The sequence below is a fragment of the Oncorhynchus mykiss genome, chromosome 30 (genome assembly GCF_057628025.1).
Source record: "Oncorhynchus mykiss isolate SJ-2025 chromosome 30, ASM5762802v1, whole genome shotgun sequence".
In the NCBI taxonomy this organism is placed as follows: Eukaryota; Metazoa; Chordata; class Actinopteri; order Salmoniformes; family Salmonidae; genus Oncorhynchus; species Oncorhynchus mykiss.
The window spans coordinates 34,618,165-34,638,838 of NC_143051.1; the positions used below are offsets into that span (position 1 = coordinate 34,618,165).

Below are 20,674 nucleotides of genomic sequence, written 5' to 3' on the forward strand. Positions count from 1 at the left end.
ATCATCGCAGTAAGACAATTATTTCCCTCACGTAATCTTCCTGTTCTCTACCCTCTATTTCTTTCACTCGGCGCCGTTCTTCCTTAAGCATATCCCTGCCTCAGTGACGACAGAACAACACTCCGTAGCGGTTTAATCAGTAGCAGGCCGAGGACTTGATACCGTGGTCAAAACACTGGCTTGCGTCTTAAATGGCACGCTATTCCCTTTATAGTCCCCTACTTTTGGCCAGGGCCCCTGGTCAAAAGTAGTGCACTAAAAAAGGAACAGGGTACCATATGGGACATAACCAGCGTGGTCTCCCACCTCTAATGGTAGGGAACACATTTGTCCTCCGGCAGTGTTGTCAAGGACACTGTGAGGCCATGGTAATTGAAGGCGTTGCAGTGTGTCCACCACTTAATCACTGCTCTGGTGAAGAGCGTGAAAACTTGCCTTTGGCCCTGCTCTTATCGAGTAGGCTCAGATTCGGGTTTTCCTGCATCTAATACTATAACACATGCTCTGCTAGATCCGAGATCAATTACTTTTTTATTTTATTTTTAGAAATGTATCCTCTTTTAGGGCGAAAATCAATGGCTTCGTCCAGACGAAGGAGGGTTCTTTGTTGTCAAACGTGAAATCAGCCTGTGCTACAGTCTCTATTGAACTGCAATCATATCAAATGTACAATCATTTACTTCACCTGGGAAATCAGAGCATTACATATTTGTATCAAGTGCAGCCCTGAAAGACTATCAAACTTTCCATGGTGAAATGGATACTGTGGTCAGAAAACAGTCGCTCCGGGAGTCCATGTGGATCTATCGTTTGAACCCATGTTGGTTAACACCTGGGCGATGCCATGCTGCTACTACTGACTGAACAGACGGCAGACGGAGTTGAGAGGGAACTGCTTGAAGCAATCCATGTTGACGAACAGCTGAACCAGCCCACTGGTCACAGGTGGCAGTGGGCCTCCATTTTATGATGTCTAATATGGTCTCGGGGGGGGGGTAGCACCATCTTAAATGGCCTTAGTGCCTTCGTTGTACTTTCTGATGCTGTGAGAGTTCGATTCACTGTAGTTTCACACAAAGAGAAGATATACAATTTTGACAACATACAAGACACCACAAAAGCTTTCTCAGTGAGTAAGGATGAATCTTTATTGGTGATTTCAGAAAAGCCAGACCACATCCCCCAGCATCCATATAGGCAGGATCAGTAGACATTACTGGTGCATTAGGGTAGTGGTGTGCTCATGGGATTTGTAGTTTATTTATAACAGTCACAACAGGTAGTAGTTTATAATCCACATGGGGAAGGTGAAATAGGCTGTGTACATTACCCGCAATGCCGTTTAGTAGCATACCATCATTGTGAGGATGGACTACAAATGCCCACAAAAAGTTGTAGTAATCATACAGTATCATACAGTAATCATACATGTAGAAAAATACCGCTGTTAAAAGTTTATAAGCTTCTGCAAACAAGTCCCAGGTATCAAAAAGTTGCTTCTTCGTCCATCAAAAGATGGGTGGTGTTAGAAGCCTGTGCTGGGAGATGTAGTTCAAATTCTTCCAGGTTTTGTTTTCTTCCTTCAAGTCCATAGTTTGTGGTTGTTTCCGCTTTTGTTACATTACAACACCCACAGACAAGACTACAGCCCCCACAGTGCACCTGGATAGTCTCAGTGGATGGTGCCAATAGTGAACAGGCTCATGGAAAATAAAGTAGAGTAAAGATGGTCTTGAAAAATACAAGGGAGATAAAAATGAGAACTGCATTCCCACTTAAAAAGTTGTAGCAAGGAAAAGAAACAAGAGTAGTGATAATAACAACGACAACAACGACGATAATACTAGCAATAATAACTGTAATAGAGAGAAGAATAAAAAAGAACATTGAATTCTATGTCTGAAATCAACAAAGACCTTAAAATCCAGAACTGGTATAATTACAACCTCACTACCAAGGTGAGTTGGTAGTACGCAGTACAATTCCATCTAATTTTACCGAAATGTACTGCTAAAGTGGGCCAGCTCCAAAATGTATCCTGGTCAAACCGTAAAAAGAAAGAACAACTTCAGTAATCAAGATTTAGCGTAAGAGTTTTTTTTTTTATCCCCCAGAACACCTGAGAAATTGACAATGATTCCAATCATTTTATACTACATTTATATATTCAAGCCATGTATATTATTACATCTATAGTCACATGTTCAAGCATATATCATATACACACACATATCTAGTGAGAGATCAGTTTTCGTATTTAATTGTACATGTGTATGGTACATTAGGGTGTATTGTTTCACTGGGTAAAGTTGTTCAGGAAAGGTGTCGACATACTCTTCTGTGTGTCAATCTACATATATACGATTTCCTCTTACAGCACGATACGCAAAATAAAGAACAAACCAAGAAAATAAAAGGTATAGGTAGTTCAGTTACTATGTTGAGGTGTGTGTGTGTTCAGATGGAGGATCAGGATGAGCACCATATATAGTCCGCACTAATAAGAAGAAGAATTGTAATCAAAGGTGAGGTGTGTTAACGGTCGGCATGCTCAGGTTCATGCTAAACCCTGCCAACTTAACCCGGGCCATCGATTCCAAACCAGTTTCAATTCGGTGTCACAATTCAAAATTGGATCAGAAGAGAGAGAGAGAGAGAGAGAGAGAGAGAGAGAGAGAGAGAGAGAGAGACGATGCTGTAGAAAGTGATGAAGTGTTGTGTGCTATCATACATGGCCCTGCGTTTCAAGGTCCAGCTTGCTGTCAGGGCCAAATAAGTGTGTGTGCGAGATAATTTGAGAGTGGGTGTGAGAGTACGTGCAAGAATGTAATTTAATGTAAAAATGCATTTGTAGTCACTGGTCCAGCTTATTTGACTGTGTGGCTTGACATGTCTGTTTGCGGTGTGCGTCTGTGCCGAACATATTCACCCATCGACATGAATACCTGGCAACACATTTGAGCAATATTTATTCACAAATATCTATGTGGCTGCAGCTGTCCTCGCGATTGATCACTGACTGTAGCATTTCCATTTATTCTCTCTCTCGCTCTCTCTCTCTCTCTCAGTGCCAGACACACAATTAAAACGATTTAATTCCAGAAAGGAATCAAAGAGAAGAGAACAAATTAAAAGGGCAACTCCACCACTTTTCAAATTCACTTTCGTTATCTCCAACACAATACCAGTGTCAACATACATAACATGGCCAAGGGTATGTGGACACCTGCTCGTCGAAGATCTCATTCCAAAATCATGGCCATTAATATGGAGTCGGTCCCTCCTTTGCTGCTATAAGAGCCTCCACTCTTCTGGGAAGGCTGTCCACTAGATGTTGGAACATTGCTGCAGGGACTTGCTTCTATTCAGTCACCAGAGCATTAGTGAGGTCAGGCACTGATGTTGGGGCGATTAGGCCTGGCTCACATGGGGTTGAGGTCAGGGCTCTGTGCAGGCCAGTCAAGTTCTTCCACACCGATCTAGACAAAACATTTCTGTATGGAGCGCTTTGTGCATGGGGGCATTGTCATGCTGAAACAGGAAAGGGCCTTCCCCAAACTGTTGCCACAAAGTCGGAAGCACAGAATTGTCTAGAATGTCATTGTATGCTATAGCGTTAAGGTTCCCTTCACTGGAAGTAAGGGACCTAGCCCGAACCATGAAAAACAACCCCAAACCATTATTCCTTCTCCACCACCAAACTTTACAGTTGGCACTATGCATTGGGGCAGTTAGCTTTCTCCTGGCATCCACCAAACCCAGATTCGTCTGATATTGCTAATGGTGATGCATGATCCATCACTCCAGAGAACGCGTTTCCATTGCTCCAGAGTCCAATTGTGGTGAGCTTTACACCACTCCAGCCGACGCTTGGCATTGCGCATGGTGATCTTAGGTTTGTGTGAGGCTGCTTGGCCATGGAAACCCCCATTTCATGAAGCTTCCGAAGATCAGTTATTGTGCTGATATTGCTTCCAGAGGCAGTTTGGAACTCGGTAGTGAGTATTGCAACCGAGGACAGCACTCGGTGGTCCAGTTCTGTGAGCTAGTGTGGCCTACCACTTCGCGGCTGAGCCGTTGTTGCTCCTAGATGTTTCCACTTCACAATAACAGCCGTTGCAGTTGACCGGGGCAGCTCTAGCAGGGCAGAAATTTGTTTAACTGACTTGTTGGAAAGGTGGCAACCTATGACGGTGCCATGTTTAAAGTCACTGAGCTCTTCAGTACGGGCCGTTTTACTGCCAATGTTTCCTATGGAGATTGCATGGCTGTGTGCAAGATTTTATAAACCAGTCAGCAACGGGTGTGGCTGAAATATTTGGCTGTGTAGTGTATGTGAAAAAGGTGCATTTCTAGGTTTTGTAGAAAAATCTAGTTAAAGTTCTCCCCAATGACATCAAAAGTTTCAACATTTTAAAAACTGTGATTTTCAAAAACTGAGATTCGCGGTCACGCGGGGAGCTAGAAAATACTCTCCCTTGGGCTAAAAACTTGTTGCAGGTGATGTCATAAGAGAAGCATTTTTTGGGGGACCTTACTTCGTATCTTTTTAAGCACAGACAATAGGAACGTGATGTTCTCACATATGTAAACACTGGTTTGATGGTGGAGATGACGATAATGCGGTTGAAAAGAGGAAGAATTGCCCTTTAAAAAGTAAACTTGTCATTTTTTCCATTTTCATCATCTCCAGAACCACCCCAACATCAACATATGTGAAAAGTGTTTCCAATGACATCATCGGTGTGTATCATGTGATTTTAACCAATTACGAGTAGGCATTGCCTACTAATTGATTGATGAACTCATTGGAAACACTTGTCTTTTTTTACTACAAAACATAAATGCCCCATTTCCACATGTTAATGGTACTGGCGATGATGAACATGAAGAGAACATTTTTGAGAATTCCCTTTTAAGTGCTTCAACGAACCTAACAGAACAAAATTAAAACTATACAATGTCTTCGATCTGTCTATGTCCACAAACATTTACTAAGATAATTCTCCTCTCTTGCCGTCATGTTATCCCTGGATACAACCATTATACATTCTCTATGACGACCTCTGACCCCTCTATCTTAACGAGTTCAAAATATATCATTTACCAATCCATTTACCAATAGCCCCCATCTCTATACTAAACTCACCCATATATAAAATATACAAAATATTACTTCCAAAAACCCCTCTGAACTGTCCATCTTTGCAAATATAAAAATATACAGTTATGTTGAAATCTCTTTGCTTTCTTCTGTCCTGAACCACCTCTCCTAATCTTCCTCTTCTAGTTATACTGTAGCTCATCCTCTATTTTCTAGTTTGCCCACGTCTCCCTCCTTGCCCAGTACAGTTCAAAAATATACATGTTTTGTCATAGAAATAAAGTACACACCTGTCTTCCCCTGGCTTGTCTCCTTGTCTATAGCTTAAAAACATTAGTTGTCTTGTGATCTGTATGATTTGAACACCTCATTTGAGCGGGTGCACGTATGGCCCTGCGCATTACCCGGAAAAACACTGCAATGCACCTGATACAAAACACTGAATGACGTCGCGGCGCCCAAGTGACAATACCCGTCAAAGAGACACGGGGAGTGAAACCAGCATAGCACAGAATCACTAAATGGAGGCTGCACTCACGGCAACACTGCAGGCTACTCGCAACATGGACGCTTACGCAAGGTGTCATACGATGCTTACGCCAAGTCTACATAGGCCGTACGCGCACCCCCTCAAATAAAGGGCTGCCAATGTTGCCTTATACCCCTCTCTCCTCCTCCTCCACCGCCTCCCTCCTCTTCCTCCTCCTCCTCACAAGTCTCCGTGTCGACTCTCAAACTTGTTGAGGATGTTGCGGCACCGGCCCAGCTCCTTGCGCATGTCGGCCACTTCCTGTCTGAGAGCAGCGTTCTCTCGCTCCAGGAAGGCGGCACGCACCGTGATCTGGTTCTCCTTGAGGCGCCGGGCGTCACGTGAGCGCTTGGCCGCCTCGTTGTTCTTGTAGCGCCGGCTCCAGTACTTGTCGTCCTGCAGGAGTCACCACAAAGTAGAGGCGTGTTGTGGGGGTGGGAGAGGAGAGAGGAAGGAGAGGGGCAAGAAGGCTCAGTTTTGTGATGGCGAGGGGGGCAGGGGGAGAGGGGTCACATCTGAGCATTGTATTTGCACACTTGAAGCATGTATATAAAGATTTGTATAAACGTTTGTGTTGAAATGACTGAAAAGTACACAGAGCCTTACTAATAATTCCATCACAATTAGCTACTCTACAGACAGCAATGTGATAGTTTCCTACCTTCTTACCATGGTGTTACATGCACATCTACATGCCAGTTCCATCAGGAATGTATAACTACTTCTTCTGCTCTACAATGAGCCAGAAAGATGAACGCATGCACCTCAATTACGTAATTAGTTCTAATTCATCGAATACAGCCTGTAAAAAAACCTGCACGTGCATTAAAAGGTAGACTCAGCAATATGACATCACACACAGCGATGAGGACCTCCTGCCTACAGACATCAGAATTTAAACTTGCCCCTTCCCAATGTGTGCCATCCATTGAGGAATTCCCACATTGTCATTCACTTAAGCAGGAAGTTGACCTGCTTTTTAGGATGACATTTTGTCAACTCTACCATTAAGCTTCTTATGTGCAAACTTCATTTAAAGACAAGAATTGTAAGAAATGTAGCACCTTCTGCTCGTCTGGCACCAGCATCTTGCGGGCCTTCTTGATCATGGGCTGTGGCTTGAGCTCCTCGTCCGAGAAGCGGTGCCTTCGCGGGTCGAAGGCTTCCTGGCCCGGCACGCTGGACAGCGCCACGTCCGCCGGGTCCGGGTCAAAGTTCACCATGACGTCAGCAGTGCCACTGGTGACCGGCGGGCCCCCTGGCGGCCCGGGGGGACAGGGAGAGGTGGTGGTGGAGGAGGGCGAGGAGAGGTCAGGAGGCCCTACTTGGCCACCTATATGGAGAGAGGCCAACAAAAACAAACTTGTGGTTGATCACATACCTCTCACCATGGCCAGGGTGAAAGGTCAAAGCCTCAAGCATGCCAATAATAAGGTATAGAGGATGAGTTAGTTCTGTGTATAAAGGCATCATAACATAACACATATGACGTGTTTATAAACAGGCTGCTGTACGGAGGTTGCAGTGTTACCGGTCAGCCGCCAGGTGGAAGCAGAGGCCACATCACTCCGTCAGTTTTGGAGTTGAGTTGGCAGCTGGCTGATCCAGGATAAGATGGCACCAAAGCCCAATCTTAATAACAACCATTTTGGGCAAAAGGTTGAAACCGATCCAAAAACAGTGTTGCTGGGTAAACAACCTTCTACATGCAGCTCTAAGCTTTCTTATGCCCCTTGCCATCTTTTACCTTTGGTCAAGGTCATTCTATTTTACCCTCACTCAGTAAAATATGCTTGATCTTCAAAGGAGTAGTTCACTATTTTACAGCTTGATGTTATATGGTTGCTCACCCTGAAAGTAATCTATGGGCCAAGATAACTGAACCATTGATTCGTTTTTCTTTAAACAGCCACTACAAAATTCAGCTAACCATCAACTCCATATTTGGTTTGATGCTACTTAAAATGTGATTTAAAAAAAATAATACACGCTCACATGCCCCCATCACTTCCATTGATTGTTAGTTTGTGGTAGTTAAAGTTAGCTGAAGTTTTTAGTGGCTGTTTAATGAAACAGTATCTGCTGGGCCAGAGATTACGTTCACGGTGAGGAACAATCATCAAGTTGTAAAATACACCTATAATATATTTATTTTGTATACTTAATAGCAATACAAGTACATTTTCCAGGTAACAATTCTGAGCAGGGTTGTTGGCAACGATTGTTTGATTGCGATTTGTTTTTAGAAAACACTTGAGGAAATAGAAATGCTGAAATGGAATGTGCTTTAGGAAGTGTTACATAAAATGCGCTCCCCCGTCCTCTCACTACATAGCCACCACAAAGACAGTTCCCTCCAATACCCCTCCAACACCTACCCCACCCCCCATACTCCCTCTATCTTCAATTTAAAATATACACAAGATCCTTCCTTCATAAGTATCCAAAGGACAAACCACTCTGCATCACGTTCTTCCTCCCGCCTTCAGAAAATAACACAGAGAGCACAGCTGTCTAAAGCAGCCCCCCCCCCCCCCACCACCACCACCACTACCACACACAAACAATAAACCTCACCTTTCATTTCATAGCAGTCTTTCCCTCAGTCCTTATGTCAACAACATGTCATTCTGAAATGTTATGTCACAATGTTGTTCAGTGTGTAAAAATGGTATGGCGACATGGTGGGGATATCTCTGCAACGTAAATCTCTCGGCTTCTTTATGGAAGGCTAGTCTTATGCAATATTATGCTCTCTCTCTCTCTCTCTCTCTCTACTTTACTCCCTCTTTATGCCTCGCTCCCTCCAACCCCTCCCCTTGCTCTCTCGCGCCATTGCTCTCTGCATCGGCACGTGACACAACGCCTGCACATGGCCCAAGCGTGTGAGAGAGGGAGTAAGGGGGAGGGAGAGACAGAGTGAGAGGTTTTAAAACATGCAAGGAGAACACTCAACTGGGCTCTCTCGTTTCTACTGTATTGCAGAGTCTTTCTTAACCCTTTCCTCTCCACGGGTCATTCAAATGATTTATTGTGCTAAACATTTCTACAATTGATTCCGGAATTTGATCATTTCTCTAAGCACTCGACTGTATTCCCTGGTCTGTAACTCATCTATATATTTTGTTCTTCGTAACGTTAGTCTGTTTGTGTAGAAGGGATTTAGCAGATCTGTTTCGGTCCGGTGTGAACGTTGTCGTCAGAAAAATAGAAAGGGACACGTCATTTGAAAGCTACAGTAATTGTCTTTTTGGAAATCAAACTCAAATCGTACTGCTGGCGATGTCATAAGAGTATGCAAAGTAGGTCTAGTGATGGAAAAGGGTACACCCTGATGGACATTGTAAAGCATGTGCTTGTAGTTTTGAAAACCAAATGCACTTTATGGTGGGAGTATACAATATTATGCGTTTATTAGAAAATGCCACCAGAGGGTGTCAGAGTTTAAGAGGTTAATTACGATAAAACCAGGTGCCAAAACAAAGGGCCCTGAATCGTCTACTGGACAAGTTGTTTGAGACTATACCCTGTCTTTTTACCCTTTGTATATAGCTTCTGCTTGTTTTTGTCCCCTGTCCCTTGATCATCTTCTGCTAGCATCAAGCCACCAATTTCGCACTAGACGGGGGATTTTTGTATTTATCAATGCACAGTGAGGCGTTTGTACTTTGGAATAAAACATAAAGCAGTTCCATTGGCCCTCCTAAATATTTGTTTTTGCCTTGGAGCTTCACAAACTGCCGTGTTTTCCCCCGCCAACCAAGGCCGACATGGGGCATGTTGAGGAAGGTGCAACTACTGCAATGACCGTTTCAGTCATCTTGTGACATTGTCGATCTTGTGACATTGCTCAGACACACACCAACGCAAAACACGCAAACATATGGTGAAAAATAATCCCTCACCTACACACCGGGGGTTGGAACCGGTACAAGGCACAGAAATGGAACCTGGGCCTCCCGCGTGTCTCACGGAGGTTAATGGCACCGCATCACAGTGCTTGAGGCATCACTACAGACCCGGGTTCGATCCCAGGCTGTGTTAAAGCCGGCTGTGGTCAGGAGACCCATGAGGCGGCGCACAATCTGGGTTAGGCCGTCCGGGATTTCCTTGTCCCATCGGACTCTAGCGACTCCTTGTGGCGGGCCAGGCGCCTGCAGGCTGACCTTGGTCGCCATCTGGACGGTGTTTCCTCGGACACATTGATACGGCTGGCATCCGGGTTAAGGAAGCAGTGTGTCAAGAAGCAGTACAGCTTGGCAGGGTCGTTTTGAACAGAAACAGTATATTTCTCTCCCTGGTCGGAGAGAATGGCTCTCGACCTTCGCCTCCATAGGGGAGTTGCACCAATTGGATATCATGAAATTGAGGAGTAAAAGGCGTAAAAGTACAAATATATATTTTTGGGATATCATGAAATTGGGGAGTAAAAGGGGTAAAAGTACAAATATATATTTTTTGTATAATATATATATATATATATATATACACATACACACAGTGGGGCAAAAACATATTTAGTCAGCCACCAATTGTGCAAGTTCTCCCACTTAAAAAGATGAGAGAGGCCTGTAATTTTCATCATAGGTACACTTCAACTATGACAGACAAAATGAGAAAAAAAATCCAGAAAATCACATTGTAGGATTTTTTATGAATTTATTAGCAAATTATGGTGGAAAATAAGTATTTGGTCACCTATAAACAAGCAAGATTTCTGGCTCTCACAGACCTGTAACTTTACAAGGCTCCTCTGTCCTCCACTCGTTACCTGTATTAATGGCACCTGTTTGAACTTGTTATCAGTATAAAAATACACCTATCCACAACCTCAAACAGTCACACTCCAAACTCCACTATGGCCAAGACCAAAGAGCTGTCAAAGGACACCAGAAACAAAATTGTAGACCTGCACCAGGCTGGGAAGACTGAATCTGCAATAGGTAAGCAGCTTGGTTTGAAGAAAAATCCCAGAACCACACGGGGGGACCTAGTGAATGACCTGCAGAGAGCTGGGACCAAAGTAACAAAGCCTACCATCAGTAACACACTACACCGCCAGGGACTCAAATCCTGCAGTGGCAGACGTGTCCCTCTGCTTAAGCCAGTACATGTCCAGGCCCGTCTGAAGTTTGATAGAGAGCATTTGGCTGATCCAGAAGAAGATTGGGAGAATGTCATATGGTCAAATAAAACCAAAATAGAACTTCTTGGTAAAAACTTAACTCGTCGTGTTTGGAGGACAAAGAATGCTGAGTTGCATCCAAATAACACCATACCTACTGTGAAGCATGGGGGTGAAAACATCATGCTTTGGGGCTGTTTTTCTGCAAAGGGACCAGGACGACTGATCCGTGTAAAGGAAAGAATGAATGGGGCCATGTATCGTGAGATTTTGAGTGAAAACCTCCTTCCATCAGCAAGGGCATTGAAGATGAAACGTGGCTGGGTCTTTCAGCATGACAATGATCCCAAACACACCACCCGGGCAAGAAAGGAGTGGCTTCGTAAGAAGCATTTCAAGGTCCTGTCGTGGCCTAGCCAGTCTCCAGATCTCAACCTCATAGAAAATATTTGGAGGGAGTTGAAAGTCCGTGTTGCCCAGCAACAGCCCCAAAACATCACTGCTCTAGAGGAGATGTGCATGGAGGAATGGGCCAAAATACCAGCAACTGTGTGTGAAAACCTTGTGAAGACTTACAGAAAACGTTTGACCTCTGTCATTGCCAACAAAGGGTATATAACAAAGTATTGAGATAAACTTTTGTTATTGACCAAATAGTTATTTTCTACCATAATTTGCAAATAAATTAATAAAAAATCCTACAATGTGATTTTCTGGATTTTTCTAATTTTGTCTGACATAGTTGAAGTGTACCTATGATTAAAATTACAGGCCTCTCTCATCTTTTTAAGCAGGAGAACTTGCACAATTGGTGGCTGACTAAATACTTTTTTGCCCCACTGTATTTGCCGAGGTTTCAGGACTTCTGACACCATGTTAAGATCTTAGTCAGATATGACTGTACTGCGCAGCAGAACACGAGCAAATGGCTCAGCTTCAAAACGTTAGTGATTAATTTAGCGATACCCGAGCCCTACTCGTACGTTAGTTATTGATGAAAAAAAAAACAGGCCTTAACCCGATGTATAACGTTGGGGCCCGTCGGGCTCGGCTCAGGTAGCAGAGCTCTACTACTAACCATGTAGGCACTCGGGCCCTCCCATCATGCCTGGCAGTCCGTTTGGTGGCAGCGGCACATTGTCCAGGCCCAGCAGCGAGGAGGAGGAAGATGAGGAGGACATGGAGGACGATGAAGAAGAACATGGTGGAGGGGATGACGGCGGGCACTGGGAGCTCTGGTTGGGCACGGCCGACTGCAGGGAACTCTGCGAGGGCACCTGGGCGCTGGCGCTCGAGCCGTTGCCACCTTTGTTGTGCATGGCCATGCCGTTCTCAGTCAGGAACTCCTCCAGGTCCATGTACTGAAGCTGGAAGAGGCCCCCGTCGCTGCAGGGCAGCGTGCGCTCCCACAGATGGGGCCCCAGGAAGGCCGACTGGGAAGGCCGGCCACCTGGACCTCCACTCATGGAGTCCTCGTCTGAGTCCTGGGGTTTGTCTTTATCTGTTAGTGGGAGATGGGGAGAAAGAGATAGAAAGGAGATGGAGAAAGAGAGCGAGCGAGATGGAGAGAGAATAAATGAAAGAGAACAATTGGAGGAAAAGGGGAGAGAGCGAGAGAGGGTCATTGAGTGCAAAAATCCAGCCTGTTCAGTGTTCATCACTGCTGTCGCTTATCATCACATAATCTGCCTGGGAGCCATTGTGCCTTCAACAGCTCTGCATGCAACCAACCGCCATTACATGGTTGATTCAGCAACAGTGCCAGCAGTCTTCCCATCCACACACAGGCTGGCTGAGAAATGTGAGTAAGGGTGTGAGATGCTATGCTAATATCATGAAGGTGAACTGAAATGCTACTCTGACATCATGAAGAGGAAGTGAGATGCTAAGCTAGCATAATGAGGAAAGAGAGAGATGCTAGGCTAACATAATGAGGGAGTGAGATGATACACTAACATTATTAGCGGAGGTGGCATCGTCTCGTGTCTCAGCCCTCACTCCCTTGAATTGGCAGCTTAGCGAGGGTAATAAGGGGAGGCGAGAGCCATCACATTAATGAGCAAGGAGAGGGGGCTCCAAAATGGGGGATGACTATCAGTGTGACACTGCTAAGAGCTAGGCAGAGGAGATCAGATAGAGGGTTGAAGGGGTAGGGAAAAGGGTGACAGGGCTGATTCATAGTGTGATGATCACACCAGGGCTGTACTGGCCAGCACAGCGCATTATTGTCAGCACACACACACGCCCACACACAGTTTTGGAAGTGAGATAGAGAGGAGAGAGACATGCAGAGGGAAGAGAGAGGAGAAAAAAAGGGAATGCAAAATAAGCCAGACAGACAGGAGAGATGATAGAGAAGAGAGGAGACATGAGAGGAGTGAGAGGGGTGAAAGGGAGGAGAGAGGAGAGAAAAGCAATTCAAAAATCATAAATAGACAGGAGAGAGGCGAGATGGAACAGAGGAGTAATTAGGGAGGAGAGGATGGAGACAGAAAAAGAGGGAATGAATATAAGAGGAGATGTGGTGATTAGGAAGAGGAAAGGGAAGAGGAGACTAAAGAGATTCAAATAGGAGGAGAGATGGATGACAGAGCGATATTTTTGGATGAGGGGAAATATAGGAGATGAGAATAAAGAGGGTGAGAAGGAAGAGAAAGAAGAGGGAGTGGAAATAGGAGTAGTGATGGAAGAGAGGAGAGAAAAGGATAGGCAGAGAGATATGCAATACAAAGAAAAGAAGTGGGATGAGGAAAGAGATAGAAGTGAAGGGGGATTGAGGGAGATGTGACAAGTGCAAGAGGAGTGAATGAGGGGGATTTGGTAAATGTGCTAGAGGATGGAGAGGATGGAGAGGCGGACAGAAGAGGTAGGAGAGGAGCGATACGCACAGCGAGTGGGTGTATATGAGGGTGTCGAACAAAGCAAGCAAGCCGACCAGGGAGAGATATATACTGTTTCTGTTCAAAGTAAAATGCATCATGCATCGAAGCCACAGGCAAGCAAATATGTTGGATGCAAAAAACACTCAAGACTCCATCTCATGTAATAAAGCCCTTCTCCATCCCTTAACATTAGTGATGCACCCCGACTATGCATGCTCTAATGGTGAACTTGATGCTGGTAGGTCCTTTGTGCCCTGACTCCATTGGAGGAGCTGTCAGTCTTGGTCAGCGTCACCTCTTACACAAAGATATCCATGAAAATTGTGGAGGCTGCTGTTCAACTCTATAGCCACCAGGGGGAGGCTGTTAGTCAATGTGATTGTTGTTTGTGTACAGACAGCAGCTGACTAAGGTTGTGACATCCCTTTAACCTAAACGTTAAGTTCCTTATTTTAGGGGACTAGCTACAGAACTGTTTCGCCTGCACAGACTGGAATATGTTCTGGGACTCTTCCAATGGCATTGAGGAGTTTACCACATTAGTCACCGGCTTCATTAATAAGTGTTTCAATGGCGTTGTGCCCATAGTGGTCATACGTACATTTCCCAACCAGATGCCATGGGTTACAGGAAACATCCGCACTGAGCTAAAGGCTAGAGCTGCCGCTTTCAAGGAGCTTATAAGAAATCCTGCTATGCCTGCCGACGAACCATCAAACATGCAAAATGTCAATACAGGACTAAGATCAAATCCTACAGCACCGGCTCTGATGCTCATCAAGTATCAAGTTCACCATTAGAGAATGCATAGTCGTGTCTTAATGGATTACAAAAGGGAAACCTAGAAAGCTGCCCAGTGACATGAGCCTACCAGACGAGCTAAATGCCTTCTATTCTTGTTTTGAGGAAAGCAACACTGAACCATGCGTGAGAGCACCAGTTGTTCCGGACGACTGTATGATCACACTCTCCATAGCCGATGTGATAAGACCTTTAAACAGGTTAACATTCACAAGGGACAGACAGATTACCAGGACGCGTACCCAGAACATGCGCTAACCAGCTGGCAAGTGTCCTCACTGACATTTTCAACCTGTCCCTGACTGAGTCTGTAATACCTACATACTTCAAGCAAACCAACATAGTCACTGTGCCTAAGAACACTAAGGTAACCTGTCTAAATGACTACCGCCCCGTAACACTCACATCATAGCCATGAAATGCTTTGAAAGACTGGTCATGGCTCACATCAACATCATCCCAGAAACCCTGGACCCAGTCCAATTTGCATACCGCCCCAAACAGATCCACAGATGACACAATCTCTATTGCACTTCATACTGCTCAATCCCACCTGAACAAAAGGAAGAATGCTGTTCATTGACTACAGCTCAGTGTTCAACACCATAGTGACCTTCAAGATCATCGCTAAGCTAAGGATCCTGGGACTGAACCCTCCCTCTGCAACTGGATCCTGGACTTCCTGACGGGCTGCCCCCAAGGTGGTGAGGGTAGGCAACAACACATCTGCCACGCTGACCCCCCTGCGTGATAACCCACGACTGCGTGGCCGTACAAGTCTCCAACACCATCATTAAGTCTGCCGACGGGGCTGTAGTAGAGCGGGTCGAGAGCTTCAAGTCCCTCGGTGTCCACATCACTAAGAACCTATCATGGTCCATTCACACCAACACAGTTGTGAAGAGGGCACGACAATGCCTCTTCCCCCTCAGGAGGCAGGAGTCTGAAAAGATTTGTCATGGGCCCTCAGATCCTCAAAAACTTCTACAGCTGGACCATTGAGGGCATCTTGACTGCCTGCATCACCGTCGGCATCCGACCACACGGCGCTACAGAGTGTTGCATATGGCCCAGTGCATCACTGGGGCCGAACTCCCTACCATCCAGGACCTCTATACCAGGCGGTCATAGCCGCAGGAATTAGGGGGTTGCAGCACCCCCCCCCCCCCCCTGAAAAATCTAAATTATATTTGAAATAAATAATTTTTTAGAAAAGTAGTGCACTGGGCATTTAATAGTCCTGCATTATTAGACCAATATAGCCGTCTGCAGTGCCAGCACAGGCAAAAAAGTTTAGTCCAGCCCCACCCCAACTACTTCCCACGGCTATGCAGGCAGTGTCAGAGGAAGGCCCTAGAAATGGTCAAAAACTCCAGCCACCCAAGTCATAGACTCTTCTCTTTGCTACAGCACGGCAAGCAGTACTGGAGCACCAAGTCTGTGATCAAAAGGCTCCTGGACAGCTTCTACCCTCAAGCCACAAGACTTCTGAACAGTTAATCAAATGGCTACCCAGACAATTTACATTCAAGCCCTCTATTATTTATTTCTCAGTTGTTTTGCACTCACACTCCAACACACACATTACATACACTCACACATGCATATTGACGCCACACACACACACACGCTGCTTCTACTCTGTTTATTATATATCCTGATTGACTAATCACTTTTCCTCCTACCTACTTGTACATACTATATTACTTCAATTACCTCGTACTACTGCACATTGACTCGGTACTGGTACTCCTTATATATAGCATCGTTATTGTTTTAATTGTGTTACTATTTCCTTTTTTATTTAGCAAATATTTGTCTTTTTTTTTTTATTCTGCACTGTTGGGAATGTCCTTTAAATTAAGCATTTCACTGTTAAGTCTGCACGGGTTGTATTTGGCGCATGTGACCAATAAAGTTTGATTTGACTCAAAGTTCTGGTTGTCCTGCTTCACGTGCTGCTCTCATCTGAGATGCAGTATGTGAAATCTGACACCATATTTGCATAGGCAGGAAAAATGTGTCGCTCCCTATCTAAACAAAGGATCGATTTCCTCTGGCTGCGAAGCTTGCAGCTCGACTTACAATGAATACAGCATATGAAACAGGTGATTGCAGAAAAAAATATATATCTCACTGTGATGTTCTCAGATGGACTTAGAGCTCTCAACATGAAAAAAATACAAAATAATTTAGAACAATATAAACAAGACCACTTTCTCATCGTCATCAGTTATATGAAATGGTGGCAATTTTGTTCTGTCACGAAGTATGATCATTTTTATTTTACAGCAATACGAAATATTAAATAAGTCATTAATCATTTGTTACTATATTTAGAATGCATTTTAACTTTTGTTGAATAGGAAATAAATCATACATGATTGTTCATATTTTCATCATATTGTGAACTGTGAACACCTCAGGATTTTATAACTACTTGCCAGAAAGGTGAGATTTTAATATTTCTAGCGGTAATGACTATTGCTTATGGCCTTCATGATAAATAACTCCTTTTGGGTACATCTATTATTTTTTTTTACATTACATTTAACAACCTTCCCTGTCCCCACCCTTAGTTAACATTTGACCATTTACAATGTGTGTGTTTGTTGGATTGAGAGCTCGGTGTACACTGAGTGTACAAAACATTTGGAATACCTGCTCTTTCCACTGACCAGGTGAATCCAGGTGAAAGCTATGATCCCTTGATAAATCCACTTCAATAGATTTTATTTATTATTTAACCTTTTATTTAACTTAAGAACAAATTCTTATTTACAATGACGGCCTAACCCTAGTGGGTTAACTTCCAGGGGCAACTTCCTTGTTCAGGGGCAGCTCTGGGATTTGATTTAGCAACCTTTTGGTTACTGGTCCAACGCTCTTACCACTAGGCTACCTGCCGCCCCATACAAAATATGAAGGGCCTTTAAGCCTTGAGACATTGATTGTGTATGTGTGCCATTCAGAGGGTGAATGGGCAAGACAAAAGATTAAAGACCTTTGAACGGGGTATGGTAGTAGGTGACAGGTGCACCGGTTTGAACGTGTCAAGAACTGCAACTCTGTTGGGTTTTTCCATTTCAAAAGTTTCCTGTGTGTATCCAGAATGGTCAATCACCCAAAGGACATCAAGCCAACTATGGGAAGCATTGGAGTCAACATAGGCCGGCATCCTTTTAGAACGCTTTGGACACCTTGTAGAGTCCATGCCCCCAACGAATTGATACTGTTCTGAGAGCAAAAGGGGCTGAAACTAAAATATGTTCCTAATGTTTTGTACACTCAGTGTAAAATCAATATCATGAGATATGTCCTTAATGAAGGATAAACACACTAATGTTCTATGCTGTGTATGTGTTGTTGCTGACAACAAAAATATGAACCTATTGCCATAATAAGTAACGCAGAATACAAGTTAATGAATGCTTTATACAAGTTAAAGAATGCTTTATATTTATAAACATAAAACCAAGCCAACGAAATGAAAACAAAGTTTGCAGGCCACTCTGTGTGTGTGTGTGTACTTATTTTAATATTTGTTATGCATATACTGTCCCCTTCCTTCCTGCCCTCACCACACAAACCTCACCTTTCATTACACAGCAGTCTTTCGCTCGCTGGTCAACCTTGATGGGCAGCTGTAGGAGAGTCTTGAGGCTGGCCATGGAGTTCAAGTGTCCGCCGGTCGGAACACTGCCCGCAAGGTTACCAGTGCCGAACTGTGGGCTCGCTCCAGCTGGGAGGTCGGGCGGTAGGAGCTGTGTGAGCGGCCTAGACATGATTGGGATGGTCGTTGATTCCCACGGTGGAATGAGCGCTGAATTTATCCGATTAATCCACAAAACGATTGGACTGGCTGTTAGCGGGTTCACAGCAGTGACGATTAAAAAGGTGGACAGCTGAATACACACTGCTAGACCGACTGTTATTTACCTCATTCGAAAACCGAATGTTAGCCTATCTATCTAAATATGCATTAAGAAAGTGCTAGAGAATAGTACAATTCGACATGACAAATATAATTTGATATCAACAATAAACTATTGCTATTGCTCTTCCAACTTTCCATGAGAAAATCAAAAGTGAAAATGAGGTCCTCAAAAATATGTTCATGGTAAAAATGTGTTTTATTCAATAACCTTAACAAATGCAATGTGCCCTTTAAGAGTTAATCACTTATCCCAGCCTCTATCTATGAGATAAACAAAGTTGCACGTCAGCGCTCAGATTTCGCCAAAATGCCTTGCTTGATGATGTCCGTTTAATTGAGAATAGGCATCAAACCGAGTTGATTTTCTTCTTGACCTGGACAAAAATAAAACAAACAAACCTGAGGGTTGTCCATGGAGTAAAATGGATTATGGAGCGGTACCTAGAAATCCAATAATAGAGAAAATAAGTGTGGGCGGGGGGTGATAGGAGGAAAAAAAAGTCGTCGTCAAATAATATCCAACATGAGTAGGATAGGTGTTGAGGTCTCGTTTTTCCTTTCCCTACTTAGTCGTTCTCGCTACCTCAGTCTTTCTCTCTCGTTATTTTTGTCGTTTACCTTCTTTCCCTGCCTTTCTGTAGGCTACGAGCAAGGATGCAACCGAGCACCGCAAGAGTCAGCTGGAACGAACACGGGCCGCTCTCGTGACATCAGCGCTCACAGGGGATTGGCGCTGGGGGAGAGGCTGATCAATATTCATGATCTACAACTCCGAAAACGCCCAAAACGACATTAATGAGCACCACCCCTTCATAAACAAACCAGTCAGAGGGAGTTGTCGATTACTGTAACCAAACCACGCCGACTTGAACAATTCGCCCTCTGCATAACTTTTAATGTAACCAATGGATGGAACACGTGGTTGACCTTAATGTCAGTCATAAAGCTAAACTAGTAACCACGAGATGAATGGACCAATGTACATACATATCTGATTAAGATCACGGGTCCTGTATGTTACACACAAACTCCACAACTGTAACCAATCCTAAACCTACACAAGAATGGAATTGCTTTGCAATGTCCAGTACCCTCTGATTTATTTAAAAAAATGTTACTATTAAATTCCTTGTAGACTACTTGGGGTGTGGACTAATCTCTGTAATTTCAAGGATCCGGAAACCAAATTCAACAAATCATTAAAATCATCATTATCAATATTTTTGCATTTAATCCGGCAAAAATTGTGAAAGTCTGTGTTTTGGCCGACACAAAATATCTATCTCCCTACTACCTTAAAACCGATTCCTGCACTCGAAGGGAGCACATGGCCCTGGCACGCGCGGATAATGCCTACCAGCGATTGGTTCAAATTAGGTTAGTCTCTGCCCTTCGCAGAACGCTATTGGACAAAACTAGGTCATTGGCTCCGCCCAAAGATTTCCCCATGGTACGGCCGCGTGAGACAGAGGCGAAGTAAAACAGGCAAGTGAGCCCAGTGAGATTGAACGGATTAGTGTTTCATTTAGCAAGATTCAGAGATCATACGGAATTTGCTTTAAAGTAATTGGTGACCACCGCACAGTGTAAAAGTTTTGCTTGATCATTTCCTTATTATAGTATTCCAATAATGACAATAGGCTATTAAAACTTGACCCAACTAATACATTAATTATAGCCTAATAATGAGCATCAACACTTAAAATATATATATGAAAGGTACTTCTCTATATTAACTACCCCTCTAGTTAATATTTGCTTTGAAAGTTAAATACAATTTTGCCTTGATAGTAATAACTTCCCATTTAATCTGTCACACTTCTGAAGTACAACAGTGTGATTGGTGTGCTATTTTACAGAATTTAAAAACATGCTTCTGAGGAACTGTGTTTAGGAAAAGTAGACCATATCATCAAATCCACATCACAACTCTCACAATTTATGTTTTAAATGACAGACAGACATTAATGCTCTGTATTATTTATATTACTATTCACATGGAGCCTTTCAAAAAAGTAGGGGATATGTTAGGATTTGAATTAAATGAACAACATGGATTGTCTGCCTTGATAATCCCAAATTTGAGTGGTTAGAATTTCCTAATGCATTTGATTTTATATTGTCATAAATTAAACAATAACCTGTCACAATTTATTAACTTCAATTTCAAAATATGCATTAGACCTACAAACCACTAGATGGAGGCGATACTGCTGTTTTCAAGAGCAAACACAAGGCAAAAACACACTCAAAATATATGGACAAATTATTCACACAGAATAATCACTCCTTGACT

General features: G+C 43.7%; 1 protein-coding gene across 1 annotated transcript; it reads right to left on the bottom strand.

Moving 5' to 3' along the window:
• Positions 1–1,122: 1,122 nt before the first annotated feature.
• LOC110489295 (transcription factor HLF) lies at positions 1,123–19,069 on the bottom strand. The gene is made up of 5 exons (XM_090228105.1): positions 18,778–19,069; positions 18,037–18,303; positions 11,837–12,259; positions 6,698–6,966; positions 1,123–6,029 (listed from the first exon to the last, which is right to left on the bottom strand). Exons 2-5 carry the CDS (start codon positions 18,224–18,226, stop codon positions 5,814–5,816), a joined length of 1,098 nt encoding a protein of 365 aa, XP_090084231.1. The 5' UTR covers positions 18,227–18,303; positions 18,778–19,069; the 3' UTR covers positions 1,123–5,813.
• Positions 19,070–20,674: the final 1,605 nt, after the last annotated feature.